Here is a 21,769-nt window from a genome sequence, read left to right as displayed (position 1 = left end):
ACCAACACAAAAACACCCACACCCCAAAAAAAAAAAAAAAAAAAAAAAAAAAAAAAGTATCCTGCCTTGAGGTTCATAGGCTATGGTTACCATGTAACTGGGAGTAAAGATGGAAATGGATTCAGTCCAATACATAGTAGCTCTCCCAACCTTGTCACAGTTTTGCTTTTTTTGATCTCAGTTTTTTACAGACAATGGCAGTCCCATGTTTTTAGAAAAAGAGAAAGACCATATTTGCATAACTTTTAGTATAGTGCATATATATATATATTTTGAGATATTTTTCCTGTAAGGCTCTTAGGCTCACCAGAGAGACAAAGAGAGAGAAAGTGAGAAATCAGATGGCCATGCTGCAATGCTTTCTCCTCCATTCTCCTCTTGGAATTTTGTGTGTGCATTCATACATGCCCAGCATGAGTTTCAAGCCTCTGGGTCTAGGACTCAGACCACAGTTGACCATGTGGGAATCCAGTGCTTTAACCACTACACCACCTGCTAACCCCCGAATAGTATATCTTTATGATTATTTATTTTATTATTAGTTATCATGAGTAATCTCTTCCCATTTCTAATTTATAAATTAAACTTTATTATAGGTATGAGAAAAACATAGTATATATAGGGTTCTTCACTACCCCAGTTTCCAGCACCCACTGGGGGTCTTGAAATGCATCCCCCATCATTATGGAGGTACTAACTCACATGGACAACAATAGCACTTAAATTCCTCATCCCCAGTAAAGCTCCACTCCTAGAACATCTACTACCGCTTTGTTACTGATGATACATTTGCAGCATAACATTGAATAAGTATATCCAAATTCGTTCTTTTTCTCAATAATTTTGTACTAAGCTTGCTTAAATTCAACAGCATCTAGCTAATACTAAAGAGTCCTAGATTTTGATAAGCTGAACCATTTTTATATTATTTCAGTGCTGTCAGATTGGAGACGACCTTCCCTTTCACTAGCATCAGGATGTTTACTTTAACATTTTCTAATTATCTTATAAAATAGTGAGACCACAGATCAATACAGTTACTTAGATAATTTTACAAGTATTTTCTTCTATACAAAAATGGAAGCCCCCTGAAATTTGGCAGTGAGTCGGTGCTCAACATGCAATGCAACGCCTCCAAATGTTCCTTCCCTGTTGATCAGAAAAAGTAAAAATCGGTGTGAAAAGAAATGCCAGAGGTCAGCATGTAGTGTAAACAAAACAAAATAAGACAAAAGAATACACAAAGCTTGAACATATACAACTGGCGTCAACAGTTTTGTACCAAGCTAGAGGCTGCTGGTCCTACTTATTTTCAAGATCTAGAGGAGACTACATACCACTGCATGTCAATAACGTATTTAAAAAAATAGTTTTCTGTATACATATTATATGTCAGTGTCTGAACTAGATTCTGAAGATAAAGATACTATTAAGAAGTGACTCCCTTTTCGATTTGTACAGGAGTAACACACTGGATTAAATATGTAAGCTCTTTTCCACATAGATTTGATAATAGAAAACTAATAAACTATTCTCTAAATTTAAAAAAAAGTGAAGATACTCTATTACTTCAAGGAGCTCGTGACTGACTAGAGGAAACCAATGATAAGTAGACAACTGCAATACAGCCTGATAGTGATATGATAGAGGTTTGTAAACAAGCTTGCATACAATCTTGCCTTTGTAGGGTAAAGGCGTTTGGAAGAGACTGTTAGAAAGAAATGAAACCATTCCAACTGGCTAGATTTTATAGGAAATTGATTAGATGATGCTCCCCCCCCCAAAAAAAGGAAAATCACAGATGCTCCAGATTCTAACTTTGGTGATTAAATTATTTTGAGATGAAGAATTCAGGAAGGAAAAAGATTATGAGCTCAGTTCTTACTGTTGTGTTTTGGTTTTCAGACCATAGGAGATCACTATGATGTGATTCTCCTGACTCAGCCTCCAAGGTAACTTGAATTTCATACCAGCACCACTGCATCCAGATTTTACTCTGGGCTGGGAATCAAACATGGGTCTCCTCTGTGGCCTCAACCTGCTAAGTAGCAGCTGCACAAACAAGTTCAGCTTTTCAAGGTTAGAGGTACATATAATCTATTCAAGCAGCCATGTACAGCATGAAGTAGGAAAGATGAGTCTAATAATTAGGTGATAGAAAAGAGTAAGAAATATAAATTTGAGAATTGCCAAATACTAAGTATATCAATGATAAACAACAATTGTAGCTGAAATTGGATCAGCTCCATAGCCTACTGGTTAAGGGAGCCAAATCCCACATGGCTGACTGTGGCTGCAATCCCCAAACTGGCATGAGAAACACATCAGGTACACGTGCATGTGTGCCCCAAATCCTGACGGGATGGAGAAATGGAAAACGGGATTGTGGTGTGACCACACCCCACTGGGAGGGGCCTACGTTTTCTCTCTCTCTCTTTCTCACTAGAAAGTGCACATGCTCTCTGGTAATACAAAGAAAATTTTAATAGCTGAAATTATACATGAGAACATTCAAGTTAGAAGAGACATAAACCAAGAACAGAAAACTAATATCCATGTTGCTCTTTAGTGAGATTGTCCCTGGTTTTCCCAGTGAAGTATATCATCCTCCTGTGTTCTATGCCATATCCTTTCCTGTGCATCCATTGTAACATTTACATTATGTCTCAAAGTGGATATTTTGTTTCCCATTAGATTATGCAAGCTCTCCCAGAACTCTCAATTTTCCTAGAGTACCTAACAAATAGTGAGCAAATATTTATTAAAATATATTCAGTTCAATTCTTTCACAAACAGTATACATAGTTTCTAACTTCTGAATGTCAAGTTCCAAAGTTCACAAAACAAGTATATGCATAACTGATATGGATTCATCTCTATTGCTCATTCAAATCTCTTATCAGTGGCTTTCAAAGATTCTTAGGAAATAGAATTAAATTATCAGTTTGGTTTGGTGCAAATAATTGAAATTCATGTACAGAATTTTTTCATAATTGTTTTCCTTGAAATTTTTTAAGATCTTCTCATATTTCATATCTGTAACCTGCCTGAATTGATTCCTTTGAGTTTGCAATGAACATTGAAATCCTTCATGTCAGTTATTTTCTGACTTAAAATCAAGAAAATGACCCAGTTGCAGTGGTGCATGCTGCTAAGATGCTGTACTCCACAGGCCAGGATTACATGGCAAGCCTAGGTTTGATTCTCAGCAGCCCAAAAGCCAGGCACTATGGCATGTCCTGTGACCTCTACAACCAAGGAAGGCTGAGGTGGAAGGATCGTGATCCTGAAGATGGCCTGAGCAACATAGAAGACTCTGTCTAAAAAAGAGTCTGGCATGATAAACCTGTAGTCCCAGCTGTGAGGCTAAGGCTAGAGGATCATGATTAAAAAAAATAAAAAAAGAATGTGATTCCACTTAATAATGGATTTTGGCAATTTTTTTGTTTCACCTCTTATGTTTTAAAATGTATTAGTTTTGGCGACTAGTGACCATGCTGCATTATTATTATTACATTTTTAAATCCCAACCCTCTACAGATATACTGATCCCCATTATCATTAGCAGCAAGCATGTGATGGCCAGCCAGAATTTGCATAAACACCATGGTAACAACACAAAGTAGCAAGAATATCTTAAGTACCAAGTTCTGACCAGCACCTCCTAGGCTTTACTGCACAAGTAAACCACCAGAGAATACTGCTCAGATGTGGATTCTGATTCAGTAGATGTGAAACGGGGCCTGAGTTTCTGCCTCTCTCACAGGCTCCCAGGGGATGCAATGTAGAAATTTCTTAGTCAGTTGAAAAACTTGATTTCAACTATGTGTTTGGCTGGATAGATGCGTTTTTTGCATAGAAAAACAGAAAAATACATCGTGATTTTTTCCCAATGACCCAAGAGTGTTAGGATTAAGCACTCCCTGAGTACCTAATTGTACAATTCACATGCTTACAAAAGGGAGAAGTCTGGATGTAAAAGATACAAGACGGAGAGAGACAAGAATCACAGAGGGGATGGGAGTGTGTCTGACTCCCTTCCTTGTCTGAGAACAGACTGGTTTTGAATCTCAGCGAAAAGAGGCTCATAAAAGGCCCTTTGAGGTTGAGCCTACTTCCTGAGGCAACCTGCAAGAGAAGTTGAGATCGGTCTTTGGCTGCCCCCGGACCCCCACCGAAAAGAGGCTCATAAAAGGCCCTTTGAGGTTGAGCCTACTTCCTGAGGCAACCTGCAAGAGAAGTTGAGATCGGTCTTTGGCTGCCCCCGCCCCCCCACCCCATTATATAAACTATAGCAGTTTAAAAACTAGAGGAAGCAGAACTGCCCCCCTCAAAGGGCAACTCTGCCAAGTGGAGTAGTGAATGCATAAAATGAATGAGGAGGGGCTGAGAGTCAGGCAGGGCCAGATGGAGGCCTGGTTTTGATATGAATGTCAACTATAGAGACCTGGATGAGGACTGGAGCAGGTGAGATGGAAAAGGTGGTCAGGATCTGCCTGTGTCAGAGGCTGGTGAGGCTGAAGAAGGGGTGTGGGAGAGAGAAGCCCAGGCTGAGCTCTCAGGGATGCATGGAGTGTGGGTGAGTTGCAGCCAACTGAGATGATATCAGTGATCCCTTCTGTTTAAATCAGCACCACGTGGTAACTCACAAACTGTCAATAAATAAGAATCTATATACTGGAGAGTGTGAATATGGCACTCTCAAATGCAAACCAGTGAGACCCTGGCTGAATAAAAACCATTTAACAAAACTCAATACCCTTTTACCATAAACATACATAAATAAATCCTCAATAAATCAAATTAGAAGGAATCTATCTCTATATAATAAATGACAGATATAAAAAACCTAGAGCTTATAGTATGTGCAAAGGTGAAAGACCATAGTGTTTTACTCTAATGGAAAGAAACAAGACAAGGACCCCTATTTTCATCACTTTTACTCAGCAAAGTATTGGAAGATCTTACAGAGAAAGAGGAAAAAAATAGAGAAAGAAAAACAAAAAGAAACAGAAATAGGAAAAAAATGAAGTAAAATGATATTTGCTTTCAGGTAAACTGTCACTGCAGAAACCACACACACACATACACACACACACACACACACACACACACACATAGTGACCATGCTGCATTATTATTATTACATTTTTAAATCCCAACCCTCTACAGATATACTGATCCCCATTATCATTAGCAGCAAGCATGTGATGGCCAGCCAGAATTTGCATAAACACCATGGTAACAACACAAAGTAGCAAGAATATCTTAAGTACCAAGTTCTGACCAGCACCTCCTAGGCTTTACTGCACAAGTAAACCACCAGAGAATACTGCTCAGATGTGGATTCTGATTCAGTAGATGTGAAACGGGGCCTGAGTTTCTGCCTCTCTCACAGGCTCCCAGGGGATGCAATGTAGAAATTTCTTAGTCAGTTGAAAAACTTGATTTCAACTATGTGTTTGGCTGGATAGATGCGTTTTTTGCATAGAAAAACAGAAAAATACATCGTGATTTTTTCCCAATGACCCAAGAGTGTTAGGATTAAGCACTCCCTGAGTACCTAATTGTACAATTCACATGCTTACAAAAGGGAGAAGTCTGGATGTAAAAGATACAAGACGGAGAGAGACAAGAATCACAGAGGGGATGGGAGTGTGTCTGACTCCCTTCCTTGTCTGAGAACAGACTGGTTTTGAATCTCAGCGAAAAGAGGCTCATAAAAGGCCCTTTGAGGTTGAGCCTACTTCCTGAGGCAACCTGCAAGAGAAGTTGAGATCGGTCTTTGGCTGCCCCCGCCCCCCCACCCCATTATATAAACTATAGCAGTTTAAAAACTAGAGGAAGCAGAACTGCCCCCCTCAAAGGGCAACTCTGCCAAGTGGAGTAGTGAATTCATGAAAAACACTTCTAGCAAAGGGGTGCCTGAAGCAGTGTGGTCACAGTCCAGAGGAAAAAAACCTGAGAGGATTTTTCCTGTGCATGAGTAAAATGCTGCCTTGGGAACTCTGGAACAATTGAAGACTACTGGGGGTCGGACAGGTGGCCAGCGAGCAGACAGAGGCCCCGTTTGGTTCAGATGCAGGGTTGTGGGTGTGTGAACACATGCTCTGTGGGCTGGTTTGTATGCACTTAGTGGTATTGGCTTAAAACTGACAGCAGAATTAAAACTTATTCAATGTAGTAGGAGGAAACTTTTCGTTTAGTGAAGTACTTTGGCATGCAATAGAATAGCTCACCTGGAAATACTTGTTGCGCATCAATAAATATTCCAATACTAACGTATACCATTATAGCAGATTATCAAAATACTGTATATAACGTGCATATCTATATAAAAAATAGAGTTCTTGAGCACTGCATAACCTTATAAATGGCCTAGATAATGGATTTTATGTGTACGTTGTTTCAGCTCATTTTTAAAAAGTTACATTTCTCTTACTAAGTTTTTATACAAGATGAAGATTTTGGTGCTAAAAGTAAGAAGTCCTGAAGGAGTATGGATAGTTTGTCTATATAAAATACCAAGAGTTGATGGAGAATTTGAAGTGGATTAGAAATTCAAGTTTCCTCTTTATTGAACAGGTTTCTTGCCACCTCGGTGTTTCATCTCAACATCTGTTTCTCGTTAGCAAACGCAAGCTGTTGTTTCCAGTGCTGGAGGAAATTCATATGCAGTCTGAGACAAACTTTGCAGACTTATAATCACACTTTCTACACCGCATGCTTTGGAACCAGAAGTTTGGCCATCTTCTCTCAGGCAGAAAAAAAGCATATGGATTTTACTTGCACAAACAGAGGAAGTGGAAAATTCATGTAATAAATTTATTAAAAATAAAGAAGGGTATGGAACCTGAATTATTCAGTCACTGAACTTGCTGACTAATTGCTCTCTTCTCTGCGCCTTAGCTGGGTAACCAGAGTACAATCAGCAGTTGCGGCCTGGCTCAGCTCTTCTGCCTCATCTGGTCAGTAACTGCAGTCGCAGGGGCAGAGTGGAAAGCAGGAATCCTCTTGACAGCTTGGAGACCAAAACTCTCCTACTAAGTGGAATGGCAGGGGGAACTGGTCTTCCTAACCTACACAGAGGCCCAGGACTTAGTCCCTGAGATAATTATCCCATTATCCACCTTACTTCGTCTTGGGGCGGAGAACAATCCAATGATTAAACATATCCTAACACAAAATGAGTTCATTTTCCTTCACTCACCCATGAATTCTAGCAATTATATCATTGATTCTCAATTCCATTTCCTACAGAATACTCCTGTTCGTTGAAATAACAATAGGTATTATCAGGGAGAAAAAAAAAATCCCTTTGTCAAGGCGGGCCTGAAAAGGCTAACCGAATTCTCTTAAAACATCCCTTTTCTGATTCTTTGACATGGTAGTTTCAATTCTAAATCTTCACCTCTATATTATTTTCTAAACTTAGTTTTTTAAAGTTCACTTAAGGTGTCACCAATGGAGAACCTTAGCTTTACATCTTTATCGACTGATAGCTTTACAATATTAGACAAATTCATCTTTTACAACTTTTTTATTTACATTTAATCACATAAATCTTTGCAGTGTACAACATCTCTTTTTTCAGCACAAATACCATGCATATTAGTCAAGACAAAGCTCCTTGATTAATATTACAAATAACTTCTCATTTTTTGTCAGTTAAATGTACTTTTACTTTTTTTCTTCTATTTCCCCTCCCTCCTTCTAAACTTTTTTCCACACTTTATTGATTCACGAAATATCTTAAACTAAAAATATGGACAAAGTTAAAACCCAGTGACAAATACATTGTAATTTTCTTCTGAAACATTTTTCTTCTCCCCATTCCTCTTTTTACTAAAGAGAAGGGCAAACTAACTTATTTGCAAAAAATAATAGTAATAATTAGGATAGTCTCAATTTGGTCTGTAATTTGCACAAATCCCCATAAAAATTCAATTTCTGATGCAAGACAATAGATACTATTATATTATTGAACTTATGCAAATAGCCATTCTACCACAAAATAAGAATGCTCACAAATATTTTCCAATTGCAGAGGGGTCAGGACAGGAGAAAAGTTTATGTTTCAATTTAAAAAAATTAATGGATTGCTGAACCTATCAACAACTCAAAAGAAAATAAAAATCTTTAAATTTGGAAGGCAAAGTATAGAAGAAAACCAGTGATGTTTTAGTCAAAACTCGTAGAATTCTATTTCACCAGTTCAGTATCATGTAATCTCTCTTTTGTTGAATTTGAAGTGTTACTGTGATCTGATTTTTACATTTAAATCTTGGAAGTTAACATTTAACATTATTATTGATATTTCCGAACTTGTTCCTACCATTAAGTTGGCCATTTTCTTAGTCATTATTTGTCCTCTTATTTCTGTCTTTACTTTTCCTGGTATAGCACTCCCTTCAGCACTTCTTGAAGAACTGATCTAGTGTTTGTAAATTCTTGCAGGCTTTGTTTATCTGAGAGTGTTTCTATCTTTTCTTCCCATATGAAAGATAATCTTGCTGAGATAGTATTCTTGTTTGAAATTGTCTTTCACTTGACACTTGCATTGTTTCCAATGAGAGGTCCGACATTAGCCTGATGGGATAGTCTTTGAAAGTACCTTGATGTTTCTCTCTTGCCGATTTTAGTATCTTGTCTCTGTCTGTGGTTTTGGTCAATCTGGCTATGATGTGCCTTGGAGAAGATCTTGGGTTGATTCTATGTGGGGTCCTTTGTATTTCTTGGGTCTGGATATTTGAATGTCTCTCTAGGTTTGGAAAGTTTTCTTCCAGGATTTCATGGAATAGATTATCAATGCCCTTATCAGTTTCTTCACCTTCTGGGATACTGATTATCTGGATGTTTGAGTGTCTAACGGTATCTAGTATTTCTTGAATGTAACTCTCATTTGAGGAGTTATTTTCTCAGTCTTTTTGGTGAATTTTTCTAGGTCAGAGGTTCTTTCTTCTACATCTGAGATTCAATCTTCTGCATGATCTAATCTGCTTTTAATACTTTCAAGGGAGGTTTTGATTTCCTGTATTACAACCTTCATCTCTAACAACTCTAATTATTTTTTATGGTGTGAATTTCCTCTTTCAGATCTTGCAAGAACTTCCTCACCTCCTGGAATTCATTACTTCTTTTCTCCTGCATCTTCTGGAGTTTGTTGTCTCTCTTCTCTTGTATCTCTGTTAGCTTTGTCACTATGAATATTCTAAATTCTTTATCTGACAATTCCATGAGTTTCATTGTTCTGCCTGTGGATGATGAAGGGCTGTTCTTTTCCCTTGGAAGAGAGATATTTTCTTGGATTCTCATATTTCTTGTGCCTCTGCAGTGGTTTCTGGTCATCTGATGGGTTGTACATTTCTTCCTACTTTGTTGGAGTTAATTTTAGAGATGTGGAGGAAAAGATGTCCTGCAATATCTCTGCAGTTCCATTTCCCTGATGCTCACCAAGCAGCCTACACTTTTGTTGATGGAACTGGATGTTACAAAAACCTCCCAGTTCCTAAAGAAGAGGTGCACCTGGGCTAAGCTGCAGGATTTCTTTTTTTGGAGAGGTTTTACCATTGGGCGCGTGAGCTTAGCAGAAAGACGGAGAGAGACAGAGAGACAGAAAGCGTGAAATCACCCCCCGGGGGGGATGGCCACACCACAATCCCTTCTCCTCCATTCTCCTCTTGGGATCTTGGGCACGCACGCACATGCGCCCAGCATGAGTTTAAGCCACCAGGTCCAGGACTCGAACTGCGGTCGACTACATGGGAGCGACATAGCCATTATGCTAACTGCTGGTCCCAGCTGCAGGGTTTCAATGGAGAATTCAAAGGTGTGTGGAAGGAGATGACCTGCACTCTCTCTGCAGCTTCTTGTTTCTCCCAGCTGCTCACTTTGCAGTCTCTCTTCTCTGGTTTTTAGTCATTTCATGGTATAGTCCTATTTGGCTACTTTGTTGGAGGTTTCTGGAACTGTAAGCTCACATGCTTCACTTTAATGTCAGGTACTTCTATCCCAATTTCTCCTCTACTATTGTGTTTTGCAATGTGTTATCCACAGAAAGAGATCTGAATTCAGATTTATGAAGCTGAGTTTATCCCTTTCTGTAGCAGTTCAGTGGAGGTTGATATTTTCTATGACCCTGAATGTATTCAGATGTTTTGCTACTGTGCACCTAGACCTGTCTGGACACACAATGTGTGGGAACTGAGAAGCAATGTGAGAAAGTCAGGTAAGGAAACAAAGAGAAAAAGACCAAAAAAAAAAAAAGAAAAAAGAAAAAAAAAAGGCATAAAGATAAAAAGGGAAAAAAAATTTTTTAAATCCATAATATGAAAACTGCATGGCATGCTTGTATGCCATACGAAAGAGGCAGGCCTGGTCCCACCTCAGATGCACATGGATTCTGAAATGAGCAAGGTAAAAGAGAGGTCTGAGACAAGAAAAAGTACTTACAGATTTAAATATTTATGTATAAATTTTGAGAGAACGAGAGAGACAGATAGACAGAGACAGAAAGAAGACAGATCACGCTACCTCACTTCACACTTCACTAGGTGTTGGGCAAGAAGGCGAGCTTTGGAGCAGGGGCTTTTCAGTTTAAGGAGCAGGGTGGGGCTCACCTCAGATGCACATGCATTCTCTCTTCACTAAGTGTGGGGCAGGAAGGCAATATTACATAATGCTCAGTTTCCCTACTATAATGTGAAGATTAAAAAGAAGTTGTACATTTGTTGTAAGGAATAACAAAAATAATTCTCTTATATGGCTAGAACTCAATACATGGAACCTACTATCTTCTTCCTTACTGGTGTTATTGTAAATAGAATACTCTATGGTGAGTTATGAAATACCACTGAACGTTGAGTGTCTGGTGACAGTTTAGTTACCCACAAGACAGTGTCAGGCCATAAAAATTCTGGCGCCTTAAGTCCACTAATCTTTGTTGTGCCTTTATCATTAAAGACTTCTTTAGAAGACTAAAAACTTAGTCTTAACTTCCTATTTTACTCCTTTCCAAAAAATAAAGGCTACTTTCAAAAGGTATCCACTGATTACAGAGGCCAGGTACATTTATCTCTAATTTTAGAGAGATTTTTTCTCTAGGGTTCATGTATTTGCTGGAGAGACAGAGAGATAGAAAGCGAGAAATCACTCCCCAGGGTGGATGGTCATGCTCCAATCTCTTCTCTTCCATTCTCCTCCCGGGATCTTAGGCATACATGCACATGTGCCTGGCATCAGTTTCTAGCCATTGGGTCCAGGACTCGAACCACAGTCAACCACGTGGGAATTCAGTGATATAACCATCATGCCATCTGCTGGCTCCTTACCTATATGTTTTACTCTGACCAAATGTCCTTTGATACTCTGAAAGTCCACTGTGTTTAGAAAACCTGTAATTTCAGTAGTATGTAAGTCTGCTGCCTACTATTAGCTTGGACACCCAAGAGTTAACTACCTTTACAATGAAATGATATCCCTTTAATTTCAATGAATTAAACCATGGTGGTTCTCTTGGCCCAAGAATAAATGCATGGAAATTAAAGAAAATAGTTCTAATGTCATGAAACAGCAAAGGTCAGATAGGGTGAGATGATTACGCTCATCATTATTAACAGTGCTTTGCATTTAGATAGCCCCTCTTGTGGCCAGACTCATTCTTATTCTGTTCCATTGCTTAGAATCTGAGCAGTTTGTGGAGATCCTGCTGACACTAAGGGTGACACTGATGTGGAAGAGAAGCCAAAAAGTCAACAGGGCAGTAAGCAATTAACCTTTAGGCTTTATTTGCTCACTCTGATCTTCTTATGCAAACAACCTGCCAAAAAAGGGCTATTAAATCACACCCATATAATCTTAAAGCATCTTCTGGAACTTCTGCTTTATTTATATTTTAGAATTAGAAAGAAAAAAATTAAATGATAATGTTGTGTATAGATGTGTATAGGTGTGTGTAGGTATGTATGTATGTTTGAAAAGTTTGGATATTTGTACCAAAAATTCTAATAAGTGTAAGGGAAATATAAATTAAAGAAGTTTAATTCTCCTTGTTGAAAGTAAGTGGAGACTCTCCTTGTCTGTCTCTTTGAAATTTTACTTTGGATATTTGAAATTGTAAGTACTTTCTCCTCTCTTTGAAATGTGTATAAACACTTTTGAAAACTGAGTAGGACTTTTGTAAGCTTTAAGACCCAAGGATATCTTTCTCAGGACCTAGGGGGCCATCTTTTGAGACATAAACATCAAACATCAAGGGGGATTCTCTCTCTCTCTCTCTCTCTCTCTCTCTCTCTCTTACTCTCTCTCCCTTAGTTTCTATGAGAAGCTAGGAACTTAACTTTGGTATGAGCCTTATTTCAAATCGTAAAACTATCTTATGTTGTAAGATATGGGAAGATAATTTTTCCTCTGGATAAAAACCAATAAGCCATCACATATGGTCAACCCAATTACTAGGTAAAGTTAGAAAGTGTAACACATGGTGCTGTCAAGACCTCTCGCTCGAGGACTAGTTATTACTTATCTTAAAAACATATACGTAATGAGTTGCATCTGCTTGGATGTATAAAAAGGTGAGACTTCTTTCTGTTTTGGCAATCTCTTAGCAACTGCCTGTGATACAAGACACATTCCAGCTTTAATGCTCATTCAATGATAAAAGTGTTTTCTTTGTCTAACTGCCTTGATGGAGATTTCTGGATTGGGAGGTTTTGTTTTTAATTAGATTTCCTCAAGACATAACTGTGCTTTTAACTGGAATGATGACCTGAAGAAAAGAATAAGATATGCTGTTGTTATTAACTGTATATGTACGTTAGACTCATTCATGTAGTTTAAAATAGATATTACAAACACCATATTCAGGGATTCTGACATTAGGTATTTGGGGTCTAATGGTGGAGTCCAGACTTTTAACAACTATCTCAGGTGATTTTGATACAGGTGATCAGTAGATGCTGTGGTAAATGAATCTTTTAACTTTTTTTGTTTTTCTTTTTGCTATAGGGCACATAAGCTTGCCAGAGAAAGGGAGTGAAAGAGAGAGAAAAAGAAATGAGAAAGCACCCTCCAGGGGGGTTGACCATGCTGCAATCCCTTCTCCTTCCTTCTCCTCTGGGGATCTTGGGCACGCACACACAGGTGTTTTTCAAGCCACTTCAATCTTGTAGTCAGCTCTGTGAGATTCAGCCACCTTAACCACCATCCACTGGGTGGCCCAATATCATTATTAAATATAACATGTGGTAACTACTTCCTTTGGTGTCCCAGTCACTTCCTGGTTCATTAACATGTTTTTGTTACAAGTACACAACTACAACATCCATTATATCCTCTCTGCTAAGCTCTCTTCTTACACCTAGACCTTACTCATCCATAAAAGGGTCATGGCTTTCCCACCCTGCCCAGACCTCCAGCTAGTCCTCTGTTCCCTCACTTTCATGAGAGCCACTGCCTCCCACATACTTAGGGGTGAATACAATGAGCATCTCTCACCTCCATCTATATCTTTGTCTCCTAATCAAAGAAATAGCTACTATTTTTCGAGGGTTATCTCCTCCACCTGTACCATTGATTTTGTTTACATATTTTTTTCCTTACTGCATCAATTATTTTTCCATTAGTATTTCAAATCTCTGAAAAATTTCACGTGGTCTTTGTTCTGATGCAGAAATCTCATTATGAGGACTTCCTACGGATCACTTTATGCAGGTGAGCTTTCCCCTGGCAAGTTGCGAACACAGGAGTGCTGATAGGCTTAGAGAGTGTAACACATGGCCCAGAGTATTCACCGTACATGGCAGACTTAGGAAAGTGGTTTTAGATGATCTGATCTTTATTTTGTAGATGTCAAACTGTAATTTTATAACTTTAGCTAATATAAAATTATAAATGCTTAAATGAAATGTCAAGTACCTTCTCAGTGAGTGCAGATTTTAGGACCTGTGGAACAATATGACGTAAATCTCAGTCTGTCACAATATTTATGGCTTTCTGTGATATCCATTCTGCTGTTGACCTGTATGCTTTAATAGTGATCACTACTTTACTGAAATATTATTTTTTTTAGTATCACATAATATTTCAAAACCATTTTCATCAGTTTCATTCCTAAATGATTTTATTAGCACATAAGAGCAGTTTTTAAAGTCTGAATTAGTACATGAGAAGAAAGGCATTAATTAGGCATATTTGAATGGAATTAGCCTTTTCCAATTTTACTACCCACTAGCCAATATTTCTCATATTTGTAAGCAGCCATTATAATAATATTATCTGTTATGAACACTTTGTATGCTAATGTGGATGTAAATTGCAAGTCCAGAAAAATTATCTTTTGTTGTTTGCCATTTGTTTGTACCCACTGATGTAAGGGATAGTTCCCCACTTTCCATATGCACTTAAATTATTTACTATTAAAACATAGTCACTCTTGACAGAAATAATCAGAGAATATATTGGGGTTGCACTTACCAGGAAATCTGCTGTGGAGGTTGGCATCACAATTGTAGCCATTGAACTGAGCAGACCCCGGAAGCACTCGAATTGTTAGAAGCAGCACCAACCATATTTGTTCCATTGCAAAACCTAGAAAAGAGTTATTTTTTAAAATTTTTTTTTAGGGAGATTTTTGTTATAGGGTATGTGTTTTAGTTGGAAAGATAGAGAGACAGAAAATGAGAAATTCCCCAGAAAGGATGGCTATGCTGCAAACCTTTCTCTGTTCTCTTCTTGGGATTTTGGGCACATATCCACATGTGCCTGGTATGAGTTTCTTTTTCTTTTGAGAGTTTTTTGTTTTTTTGTTATAGGCATGTGTGCTAACCAGAGAGACAGAGCAAGACAGAGAGACAAAAAGTGAGAAGTCACTGCCATTCCACAGGGGCATGGTCACACTGCAATTCCTTCTCCACCATTTTCTCCTTGGGATTTTGGGCACGTACACACTAGCGCCCAGCATAAGTTTCAAGCCACCAGGTCTGAGACTCAAACCATGGTTGGTTATGTGAGAGTTCAGTGCCTTAATCACTATACTATCTGCTGGCCCTAAAAAGAGTTACTTATCATGTGGATATCACCAGCCTTCATTTCCGTTTGCTGGAAAGGCTGAACTTGACCTCAGCTCACTGATGGATAAGCAGTCAACAACCATGCAGCCAAAACTCAGTAAAAGTCTGAGGACTGTCAAAAACAATATGGGCAATGAAGGCAGAGGTTTTGGTCACAATACTAAAATATTATTTTCATTGTTTATTTCTCTTTACTAAGGGTGACAAAGACAGATTTTCATAGTGGAACAGCTAAGACATAAATCATAAAGTTTTCAAAAGGAAAATCCTTTATGATAAATAGGAAGAACTCACACCAATTATCTGGTCAACAAGAACATCATAAGTAGGCATACTAACTAATTTGAAAACAACTTTACACTGTATAATACCTATAGATAGCTATATATCTATAGTAGCTATATATCTAGATATATCTATAATAATGAGAATTCCTTCACAAACATATATTACATATTTAAATCCTTCTGATTATATATAATAATCCTTCTTTTAATATATAAATATCATATATATAGATATCTATATATATGATATACATATATTATATCTATATATCATATAGATATATAATATATAAAATAATATATATAAAATAATATTTTTTTGTGAAGGAATTCTCATCACTCAAGATGACCAAATAATGTCAGAAAAAAAATGTTTTCTCAACAACAAAATTCCAAACTACTGCAACTTCTCAAAATCAATGGTTTGCATGTTATTTTGACAGGAAACAAAGAAACAAAACCAAAGAACAGGAAAATACTCCATATGTGAAAATCAATGTCATTCTTAAAATGGCTGCTCCTTGGTGGGCAATAAGGACTGATAGAGACATGAAAAACCTGAATTCTTAAGAGAAAATAATGAAAGGTTTTTTATAAAGATGTCAGTGTGGGTTGGACAAATAAATAGAATTTGACTTTAATACTTTAGTACTTAAATGCCAGTCAGTGAAGTGTTTAGTATTTTTTTTTCTTGGGTACCCTTTTAAAAATGCTTGCTGGAGCCAGCCAGTAGCATGGTGATGAGGCATCTGGACCCCACATGGTCCACTGTGCATTTCAAGTACTGCACCTAGCAGCTTGAAAAACACCCCAGGCTCATGTGTGTGTGTGTGTGTGCCCAAAATCCTAAAAGGAGAGTGGAGGAGAAGGGATTAAAATTTGGTCATCTCCTGTGGAGAGTGGTATCTCACACATCCCCACCCTGAGTCTCTCTCTGCACATGCCCTCTAGCAATTTTTTTTAAGTTTAAAAAATGCCTGATAAAGTTAAAACATCTTCCAGAAGTGCCCATTTTATTCTCAGAGCACAGGTTATACACTAAAAAAAAAAGATTCAATTGCTAGTTTAGGCTTATGCATAAAAAAGAAAAAGAAAATAAAATTATAAATGATGTATTCAAATAATTCAGTATGTTTTAAAAGCTTGGGGTTTGGGGGGAAATGGTGTTTTAGCTACCATTAAAGATCTGCCTTTAGATAATTAATCAAGTCTTTAACTAAAGGAAGGAAATATATTTTACTTTGAATCACCATTTTAAAATAACAAATTTATAGTGAACAAAGTCACTTTGGTGAGGATGTGGAAAAGGAAGGCATAACTTTACTCTCAAAAATAGACAGAAATGCTTCTGAAGCTTCCTTCCTTTGGCATAATAACACATTACTCAGGCATGATCCTAATGACTTGAGGAGAACAGCCATATGTTTGGTTAGCTCTGACTCCCTGGTCTAGTTCATAAACAAAACACTCCAAAAGAGCCATTCCAGACCCCAGGATCTTTTGGTAATACCTATGTCATCATTGTCTAGCCCACTATAGATCAAATAGATAGCTCTGCTCTTTGGGAGTCTTCGGAAGACTACTAGAAAAGACAGCTTGGTTCTGCGTGGTACACCCCATCACACACACATTTACCCTGTGTCCTGCCGTTGACTTCAAGATAGGTTCCATTAACCCCTGAAATGTACCGGAGACTGTAAATCCACATTGTTTTCCCTAACATGGAGCTATCTGCTAACAATTTACTGAATCAGGAATCCAAGTTAGTGAGGTTTTATTTTGCTTTGTTTTAGTTTTTTGTTTAGACAGGGTCTCACTAGACTGTTTGATCTGGCCTCAAACTTGCGGACCTCTGTCTTAACCTCCTAAGTAGCTGGGATTACAGGTGCATTACCACCATACTGAACTTGGTAAGTTATTTATTTACTGAATGTACACTCTACACAAAGAAAGCACTGCTAGATAATTTACTATATTCTCTCATTTATATTCCTTACAGTGACTGGGTGAAGTAGAATTATTACTTCAAGAACAGGGAAAAAAAAGGTCTCAAAAAGTTTATGTGATGGGACCAGCAAATGGCATAATGGTTATGTCATTCAACTCCCACATAGTCTACTGTGGTTTGAATCCTGGACCCAGCGGCTTAAAACTCACTCCAGGCATGTTTCCATGTGTGCCCAAAATCCCCAGAGGTGAATGGAGGAGAAAGGATTGCGGAGTGGCCATCCATTCTCGGGTGGGGGGGAGGGTTATTTCTCATTTTCGGTCTCTCTGTCTCACTCTGGCAAGTGCATGTACCCTATAGCAAAAATCTCTCTTTAAAAAAACAAGCTTAATTGACATCAGAAAAAGTGGAGTAATCTTATAGATCTATATTACCAGAAATGAATGAAATGCTCACGCGCATTAAAACAGCTTACTTAGAGCAGTAGTAAACTCTCAGTTGTACAACTTAAAGTCAGATTTGAGGGGCACCAGCAGGCAGCATGGTGGTTAGGAGCTATACTACCACATGGCCAACCGTAGTTCACATCCCAGAACCAGCAGCTTGAAAATTATGTCAGGCACATGTGTGTGTGTACCCAAAATTCCAAGAGAAGAATGGAAGATAAGGGATTTCTGGGTGGTCATCCTCCCTGAGGGAGTAACATCTCACTTTCCCTCTCTCTGTCTCTCTCTCTGGCAAGTGCATGTGCCATATGTATGTGTGTGTATATACACACACACACACACATACACACACACACACACATCAGCTTTGAGGTTGTCCAAAAAAAGGCATGCCACTCTCCTTTGCACTTTGAACAAAATCTACAGCAATTTCATGAACAGTAAAGCCTTTAATATATGCTTTTTATGAATTAAATGTATAAGTGGAAGGACAACTTGCTTTAATAGAAAATGCACCAATTTGGGGACCAGAAGATGGCAAAATAGTTATGTCGCTGGACTCCCAGATGGGCGACCATGGTTTTAGTCCTGGACCTGGAGGCTTGAAATTCACGCTGAGTGTGTGTGCATGCATGACCAAAATCCCAAGAGGAGAATGAAAGAGAAAGGATATTGTGTCATGACATTCCTCCTGGGGGATGATGTCTCGCTTTCTCCCTCTTTGTCTCTGTCTCTCTGGTGAGCACATGTGCTCTACTGCAAAAATCTCTCTCTAAAATTGTTTAAAAAGAAATCGCACCAAAGTTTATACTAGAAGATACAGATTCTGATCCACCTTTAGCCATTTTCTACATTTGTCATATGAAAATCAAGATGATGATCACAGACTTTAAAAAGTATAAGAGCACAGTATACTTTGGACATATGGAAGGCACTGAAATCTTACTTCCAGCCTCACCATATATTGATGTGTAGGGTTGCCCTACACAAAGACATCCAATAGAGGAGGGTAGTGACCAGGCCTGAAGTCCTCTGGCCAAGTCAAAACTGAAACAGTGGTGTCCCATAGTTAATGACCACCCAGACTGGCTAAATCATATTATTTGGTTTACTGTGATATTTGTACTGTATTTTCAAATTAGAGTACACTAAGAAGAGAATTCTAAAAACACCCACATCTCTTATCAAGGCAGTATCTGTACTTCAAATCCCTGTAACATTGGCAGTGCTAATGGCATTTTGAAGGCTTCTGGAGGCTTTTACTATTCCACCTATGAGTTAAGGCCTATGAACTATTAACCTGCAAACTTCTCATTCTCAACCTTATCACCATTATTTCCTTAGCACATGGAACTCTTGAGCATCCCCCTGCAGTAACTGGTTTGGAGATGCTACCTTACTGCAGTTCTTAAGTTCTTTCCTGGAATGGAATTACCTGGGATTTGGGGAGTATCTTGAGACTCTTTACATGTAAGAAAACATAACATCTTTGCCTCCTAGGCTCTTTCATTCTTAAACAGGTGCAATTCTAGACAGGTGTACTCCGACTCTGACCTGGCTGAAAAGGCTAAGTGGAGCTGCATGTCAGAAGGCAGGACTCTATTTCTGTGGTTCACACTGAGATGATCTGTGTTGCTTGCCGTCTCTCTATGGCTCCAGTCAACTCCTATCAGAGAATCTGAGCAGAAGTATTTCCCAAATTCACTCTAAGTGCGACAACCCACGCCCCCAGTTGGGTGCTAACAGTGGTTTACAAGACCACTTAACACAGCTGATATTACGAAACATTCATAACACATTCTTAGATAAGAATGACCTTGAAGATATGTGTGGACAAGATTTTTATATTTGCTTCTTACTCAGTACCTTCATAAATTTAAATTGAGAGGATAGGAGAAGAGGAGAAGGATTGTTATAAAATATTAAATTTTATGTAATTTAGAAGTATTGATTTAAAAAAGAGACACCTACATCTTTTAAACTGGCACTAATAGACTCTGTGTTTTATATTTAGCAACACAAAGGAAGTCATATGCTAAGTGATTTGCTGTCAAATATGTAAATGTCTCTTCTATTATATTTTCTTTTGAAAACAACTTCTTCTTCCAAAATATTAATTTTTAATTTATTTGCTTGGGATTTGATTTGGTGTCAGTTAAATATAATTTAACTTTTAATTCTCAGTCAGTTTTACATATATTGACGTGGCTCTACCACAAAACTCTTCTCTAGATTTTATATCTAAAGATTTTTTTTTATCTTCCTTTTATTGAGATTTGTTACGTGCTTGGCACAATGCTGTATTTAATATTCAACTAATAACATAGATTTAATTTTTACTCGTGTTACAGATGTGAAAACTGAAGCTTAAAGTCTTTAATTGACTTGCCCAGGTCACAGACCTAGGAAAAAGCAGAGCGGAATTCCAATCCAAACTTGACCTTTGGAATCACTATGCTACTCTGTTTGACTGAATTGGAGTTTGGCAAATAAATAAATGTCCTGTTCATTTTCAGAAAGCAAATTATACTAATAGCAGATGCTTAAAATATGCTTTGAAATAAATGATTCAGATTATTGAGGCAAAATATTTTAATATCCTCATAATTGTCATGACTACCTCATTTAGCCAATCAGTGCATAAGGAATATTATTCTTCTCACAGTTGACTTAATAACACTATTAAGTTTTAAGGACTGACCGTGTACCCGAATGCTTTCTGTACTTCCCACTCATGTTACTTAACTATGAGATAAGTCACTTATTCTCCTTATTCTGAGGAGGAGAAAACTAAGGCACAGAAATGTTACGTAACTTGCCTGAGACCAAACAAGTCAGCCAGTGTCAGAATCAGAACTTCTGCCCTGGCGCAATGACTCCAGAAGCCACCCTCAGCTATTATGTGGCACCACCTTCCAGAAAATAATGCGTCTAACACATAAAAGGAAATTTGGGTTCCAACAGGTGGTGTAGTGGTTAAGGTGCTGAACTCCCATGGCCATTCCCCCTCGGGGGAGTGATTTCTTACTTTCCCTCTCCCTCTGTCTCTCTATCTCTGTCTAGCAAATGTGCATGCCCTATGGCAAAAACCTTAAAAAAAAGGAAATTTGACAATTGCTTGGCAAATTTGATCAATAGCAATCTCCTATTGTTTTCACTTACTACATAATTATTGAATGCTTGCATGTACCTGATATTCTCCAGTGAGGCTAAGGTACAGTAATTAGGATAATTTTTATTTGCATAGAATTTACATTCTAGTAAGAGAAGTCACAGAAAAACAAAATCAGTAAGTAAAATATAAACTATATTTGTGGTAAGTGCTGTGGAAAAAAGTAAAGCAGGAAGAATAAGAAATTTTTAGGGTATAGAGGAAAGAGTTTTGAAATCTTAAACGGGATGGTCAGGATATATAATCAATCATATAAGTGAAGTTTGAGGGAAATTTAAATTTAAAACAAATAAACAACAAACTTTGGTCATGAACAACCATATTTATGTCTTTTTGTGGGGGGGGGGGGAGGGGGGAGGAGATTTTTACTATAGGGTATACGTACTTGCCAGAGAGACAGAGAAAAAGAAAGCAAGAAATCACCCCCGGGGGCGATGGCCATGCTGCAGTCCCTTCTCCTACATTCTCCCCATGGGGTTTTGGGCATACACGCACACACACCCAGCGTGGATTTTAAGTCACCGGATCAGGGGCTCTAACTGCAGTCCATTACATGGGAGCCCAGCTACGTAACCTTTACTTCATCTGCTGGTACCCATATCTATGTCTTTAATTTACACTAAAAAAAAAAAAAATGCTATTTAGGCACTTCCCAAATAAGTTAGTGCATAAGTTATCCTCTGGGAATAACTTGGACACTTCAAAAAGCTGCATTAACCTTTATAGATGAATAAAGGTGGCTCTTAGTGTCTGAGAAAAGTAATTTATTAAATAGCACCCCTGTGACCTGAGAAAAGTGAACCTATTGGAAAGCACCTTTATCTACTCTCAAGAAATAACTTTTGCTG

General features: G+C 38.0%; 1 protein-coding gene across 1 annotated transcript in view; it reads right to left on the bottom strand.

Moving 5' to 3' along the window:
* Positions 1-19,113, bottom strand: part of ZPLD1 (zona pellucida like domain containing 1) — a 55,246-nt gene extending 36,133 nt beyond the window's left edge. The window contains exons 1-2 of the mRNA XM_006143586.1: positions 19,080-19,113; positions 14,473-14,586 (exon numbers count right to left, since the gene is read on the bottom strand). Of these exons, the coding sequence (XP_006143648.1) occupies positions 14,473-14,578 (106 nt within the window). The 5' untranslated portion in view covers positions 14,579-14,586; positions 19,080-19,113. The remainder of the gene's footprint in view (positions 1-14,472; positions 14,587-19,079) is intronic.
* Between the last annotated feature and the right edge of the window lie 2,656 nt (positions 19,114-21,769).

Source organism: Tupaia chinensis, unplaced genomic scaffold (genome assembly GCF_000334495.1).
Source record: "Tupaia chinensis unplaced genomic scaffold, TupChi_1.0 Scaffold000100_1, whole genome shotgun sequence".
Classification (NCBI taxonomy): domain Eukaryota; kingdom Metazoa; phylum Chordata; class Mammalia; order Scandentia; family Tupaiidae; genus Tupaia; species Tupaia belangeri.
The sequence above is the reverse complement of the archived record's forward strand: the minus strand, read 5'-3'. Positions and strand labels throughout refer to the sequence as shown.